The following is a 5900-nucleotide window of genomic DNA, read 5'->3' as shown; positions in this document are numbered from 1 at the left end:
TGATGGAACTAATTGCCAGATAAGAATAATCTCATTATGAAACATCAAGTGCAAGCTGTGTATTAATCATTGGACTACCACACTTACACAAGTGACCTTTCACCCTGATTTGTGAGCACTTTTCAGCTTATTCTTTCTTTTCTCCTCCCTTACGAAGTGAGGTCTACAAAGATGTTATTTGGTCAAGGTTTATCATTTTGTCCAAAACTATTATTCTCATGTAAATGACAGATGAAAACTCATTCTGTTCATTGTTATAAGCTTTGGTGTGATTCTTGGGTATAAATGAATTAATCATGTAAGAGCATCTCAGCAAAATCACTGAAGAAAACACAGAAACCAATCAGATAAACATACATACATGTAGGTACAAGGGGACAAGATGTGAAGTTAGGGAATAAAGGGATAATAGTTCTTTAGCAATTTCATGTTATACCCACTATACTACCATTTATATTACACATATACATTGCATTTTGCTGTGCAACCCTGTGTTATTGAATGATAGATAGATGAACCTTGAACCTTATGATGAGGCAGTTGTAGAGGATGATTCATTATATGTCCTTCTTTTAATTGAGATTTGCACAATATCAAAATTAAAATATGATATGACGAGCTGATCAGTCATTTCATAACTTTCCAACACTTCCCCTCTCTTCTAACAAAAACCAAAGCAGACCTGAGTCCAAAACCACAGGAATTTCTATGCCAAACAAAAGTGTGTTACTATTCATTGCGCAGGACAGGACACAACTGCAGAGATATATAAAAAAAGAAGAAGCAAAAGCTCCTCCCTTTTTAGACAGAAATCAGAAAGAAGTCACAAGAAGTCAGGACCTAAAGCTGCACAAGGGAATGTATTTGGAAACAAAAATAAGGAAGACAATCCAGTTAATAGGAAGTTTCTCTATGTAACTAGGTATTTATGAGTGTTTGTTGAAACCACTTGGAACTAAAACTACTGAACTTGAGAACTGTCTGAGCAAACACGTGTGAATCTGTGGAAGTGAAAGTAAGTTGGCTGACTGAGACAAGCAAGAAGAGACAACAGCATGGCCGCTAAAGCTTCACCGTCTGAAGTGGATTGCACCTGCCCTGTGTGCTGTGATATATTTCAGGATCCTGTTCTCTTGTTGTGCGGTCACAGCTTCTGTAAGTACTGTATTCGGGAGTGGTGGAGACAGAGCAGACTCAAGACGTGCCCGGTCTGTAAGGAAATATTTCCAATGGCTAAGCCTCCACGTAATCTGGCACTGAGAAACCTGTCTGACACACTGAGACAAGACAGGAGTCAGAGATCTTACTCAGGATCTAAGGAGATCTGCAGTCTGCACAGTGAGAAACTCAAGCTCTTCTGTCAGGATGATCAGCAGCTCATCTGTGTGATTTGTAGGGATGCACAAAAACATAAGAAACACAACTGCGTCCCCCTCAACGAAGCAGCAGAAGCCCATAGGGTGAGCAAATACGTAGTTTAAAAAAAAGAGAGAGGTTTTGGGTTTGGTAGTTTTGAAAATTGTAGAAATACAATGTGTTGTGTAACTAATCCATTGTTTACTATGTTTACATTTATTTGCAGACCAAAGTCGAGGTTGAACTGATGCACTTGAAAACCAAACTGGGGTCATTTTATACAAAAAACCTCAACTACAATAAAATGGCCGGCCACATCAGGGTAAGACACAGACATAATGGTCATAGAGGCAGAAAGCAACATGTGTTGCCTGCTTTCATCAAAAAGGTGTTTCTCCTCAGCTCCAGGCTCAGCAGACGGAGAAGACCATCAGAGAGGAGTTTCAGAAGCTCTACCAGTTCCTGCGATCAGAGGAGGCTGCAAGGATCGATGCAGTGAGGAAAGAGGCAACACTCAAGAGTCAGGCAATGAACATCAGGATTGTGAATTTGAATGCTGAGATCGTCTCTCTCACAAACAAAATCCAAACCATACAGGGGGCGATGAAAACTGAGGACATCTCATTTATGCTGGTACTCAATGATTAGCTGTGTTAATTAACATTGTGATCTTAATATTGATTGATTATTTAACAAAATTAGAGGTACTGATTTTTTATCCTGTTTTCTCTTCATTTGACAGAATGTGAAATCCACAATGGAGCGGTAAGTAGCTTCCTGTCCACTATCAAAGCACAGCTGAACGAAGGAGGTTCAGCTGTGCATTAGAAGAAGCATTAGAAAGTGTCAACTTCAACATTGCGGGAGCAGGACTGATGGTAGTTTGGGACTGTCTCATCCACTGTGTGGGGAGAAGTCCTGGATGCATTAAAACGTTTAGAGGGGAGGGAAACTGCTTTGTGCTTCCCTTGATCGAAGGTGGGGAAGTTAACCTGACACAAATTTGAAAAAGTGAAACATATTGTTAGAAAGCTCCTCCAAGAAAACATAAATCTCACATTTGTGTGGTTTGTCAAAACTCATAGGTCATTACAAACAAAGTAATATGAATAATGTTACTTAATAAATAAAGTAACGTCATAAACAAATTTTACCTACATATACTTGTTTCTTGCTCATGTTAAAATTAACTAGATTGGAGTTATAATCCATAATATGTCAGTTCTGGTTAATTTTGCAACACCTGTGGTTCCTGGTGGCGATGCTAAGAATGTCTTAATGATAATAAATACAGCAGAAGAAGGTGGCCAATATATATTCATAAATCATTGTATCTATATGTATACTTGTCCTCTTATAAATATGTGCCCAAATTGTTTGAAATGTGTGCATGTTCCAGCTCTTGTATTACAAATTTCGTCCTGTAAGTGTATTCTTCCCATGAATCCATTGTGCATGTGCACGCCATTTGAATCCAGAGTGGGGATGGCGGACTCTGCCACTGACAAGTCAAACTACTATATAGAGAGGTAACTCATGAGTGTAAATACATTTTATGGCTACAGAAGAATAAATACCAGCCATGAATAATACAAAAAATGGGTTTGATATGATAAAATTGTGACAATTATAACTTAAAAGTATTTGCTGCTTTGCACCAAACAAAAACACAACCACTGAGAGGTATTTAAAATATTTGACTGGTAATTTGTGGCTGCCTAATATTCTTTCAGATGCAACCTGCCAGAACCAGAGACTCCATCAGGAGCCCTGATTGATGAGGCCAAACACATGGGGAACCTGCTGTTCACAGTCTGGAAGAAGATGAAGAACATAATCCAATACAGTAAGCATTGTGTTTCTGCCTCACCATATTTTAACATGGCATGTACAGATAACTGATAATATTTATCAATACAGCAACACCAGGCTGTAATGCCTTCAGAAAAACCTTCACCTTTACTTTAATAAACATTTCAATAAACTCTCCCTTTTGTTTTGTTTTTTCTCTGAAGCTCCTGTAACTCTGGACACCAACACTGGCAGCTCACTATTAACTATATCAGAACACTTGACTCGTTCAACAATACGCTACAAGAGTCAGCCGCTTCCTAAAAACCCAGAAAGGCTGTGGAACTCAAGAGTTCTCGGCTCTGAAGGCTTTAGCTCTGGAAAACACAGCTGGGATGTGGAGGTGGCGGGTTATTGGACTGTTGGTGTGGCTAATAGAACCAAGGGTTCAACCTCTGGAAAGATCTGGTGCATCTACGTGTGTGCATGCCTTGGCTGTGTGCTTGAACGCACTCCAGAGACGTACAAGAAACTTGCATCTCAAGATTTATGTCCCCAAAAGGTCAGAGTGCAGCTAGATTACGACCGAGGAATACTGTCATTTTTTGACCTTGATAGGAAAACACCTGTACACACCATCAAATACACTTTCAGAGAAACGGTTTTTCCGTATTTTGGTGAGGATGCAAAACTTCTTCCAGCTGATTTGTCAGTGATGATAAGACAACCCAGATAAACATTCTGCATTACTGCGGAGGTAAAAAAAAAAAAGGGATGAAAATATATATATAATAGTAATAAAAACTGAAGTGCTTAATGTGCCAACAAGTCCAGGATTTGCTAAGGTGGGTGGTATCGTAAACACTCAAAGTAAGGCCATTTCAAAGCCTCATCTTGTTGTTTGACCTTGGTTCAGTGACCAATGACATGTTAACCTAAGTGTTGTCAGTCACCCCTGTTTTCTTTTTGGTTTAGTCTGCCTTAAAGGGGCACTCCACTGATTTCACAGTTCAGTTTACTCATGAGGAGTACTTCACAGCATTATAAAAACAGTTGTAATAATGTTTTCTGTGGCTCTTTAGGAGTTTTTCTAAAGTTTGAAAAAAATTACCCTGATGTCACTACGGTGCTAGGGACTAAAAGTCTTTATTTTTTAATCTAGATCTTGTGAGTACTTAGTATTAAGACTTTTAGAGTTTAATCATGTAAATATGTTGATCAGACAAAGATTAAAACAATCGTTCTGTTTTCATAATGTTTTTCCTTATATGAACTGTCGAAGGATACAGGGTGTACAGATCAAAAACCCTCTTTGAGACAGACGTGGCGTTTTATAAATGAAAGTGACTTAACTTGTACATGACGCTTCAGTATCAGTCAAAATGTATATATAAAGTCAAATGTATTATAAGTAATTCCTTAGAGAGCTCTAGTTGTTTGTCAGGTGTCTGTGAGCTTAACTGTTGTGCAGCAAATATCGTGTATGGAGTCCAGGGCGTCTGCAGTAACATGGCTCTACTGATGAATGTCTTGGTGAATGTGGTTGAGAAAAAAAAAGCAACAAATAAACCAAAGTGCAGCTCTCAGCCAGTCTGAATGTCTTCATCAGGAATCTCCAGCATTCCCATAATGCCCCTGTGTGACTGATAGGTCTGCCTACATGCACACATAGCACAGGGATGAATCATTATGAGGCAATGCCTAACGTCTCTAGTGTACTGCCACCTCTCTCTCTCTCTCTCTCTCTCTCTCTGTCTGTCTGTTCGCTGCTGACACACTTGCACACATGAGTCCGAATCCCCACACTGATACTGAATCTCAGTGGTATTACAGCTGGAATGCCTGCTATGTTTTTTCAACTAATGAAAGAATGAAGAAAAACAAACAGAGGGGCCAAATTAAAAGAGAGAAAAAACGGACTGAGAGAAGAAAACACACCGAGGGAGAAAAGGAAATATGGAGGGAGAAAAGGGCGCACAAGTGTCTTTCATTCAATTTGTATTCCTCTGCATGTTTTACATGATGAGTCCAGTTTTCTGGGGGCTAATGAAGATTGGAGATCAGCCACTGACTGACACAACATTTGCTCAAATGTGGTCAAGAGGGGATTTTTGTTTCCCCCGATTACCCAAGATAAATTTCAGACTAACTTCAAACTATAAGTCTGTCATTAGAGAAAGAGTGACAGCTTGAGTGATTACTTATCCATGAACTTTATTAGGCAAAGTGTGTTTTTCAGGTTTTACATTCAGAATTGGACATTTACGTTTTCATACCTTTGTAGGGGGAGTGTAGGGGGAGCTTGGCTGCTTGACAACACTGATCCCTGCGTGTGCAAACTTGAATGCAGTGATCTGACAGATTTCACATTTTGGAATAAAAACCTTCTTCTTAGCGTTTTTTTCCTTTTCTTTTCTCTCTACAAATCATCATTCTTCCTGTGTAAACCATTACTTTAGCTCAAAGGAATGACGGCAAACCAGCATATCCAGCTTTTTTTTTCTTTCTCAAAATCCCCTTTGAATGATCAATCATTCGATGTTGACCAGAGAGCACCAAGGAAACACTGAACAGAACACGTCAGATGTTATTTTACTGAAAGTCCCATTTTTCTACTAATCAGACGACATAAACACATTAATCTGGGGAATTTCAAAGCGCTGGGCATTGTTTTTGTAACCGCAGAGGAAATTAGTTTTGTCCCAAAACATTACAAAGAGAATCACTCACACTTAACATCAACGATTTTAATC

General features: G+C 39.0%; 1 protein-coding gene across 2 annotated transcripts; it reads left to right on the top strand.

Moving 5' to 3' along the window:
• Positions 1-841: 841 nt before the first annotated feature.
• Positions 842-4733, top strand: LOC139302329 (zinc-binding protein A33-like). Of its 2 annotated transcripts, XM_070925997.1 has the most exons (7): positions 842-1460; positions 1583-1678; positions 1759-1989; positions 2099-2121; positions 2835-2885; positions 3090-3202; positions 3372-4733. In XM_070925997.1, exons 1-7 carry the CDS (start codon positions 1056-1058, stop codon positions 3881-3883), a joined length of 1431 nt encoding a protein of 476 aa, XP_070782098.1. In that variant the 5' UTR covers positions 842-1055; the 3' UTR covers positions 3884-4733. The 2 variants fall into 2 exon arrangements, with proteins under 2 accessions (XP_070782098.1, XP_070782099.1); XM_070925998.1 differs by lacking the exon at positions 2835-2885.
• The last annotated feature ends 1167 nt before the right edge of the window (positions 4734-5900 follow it).

This window comes from Enoplosus armatus, chromosome 19 (assembly GCF_043641665.1).
Source record: "Enoplosus armatus isolate fEnoArm2 chromosome 19, fEnoArm2.hap1, whole genome shotgun sequence".
In the NCBI taxonomy this organism is placed as follows: Eukaryota; Metazoa; Chordata; class Actinopteri; order Centrarchiformes; family Enoplosidae; genus Enoplosus; species Enoplosus armatus.
This window is presented reverse-complemented; position numbering and strand designations above follow the sequence as displayed.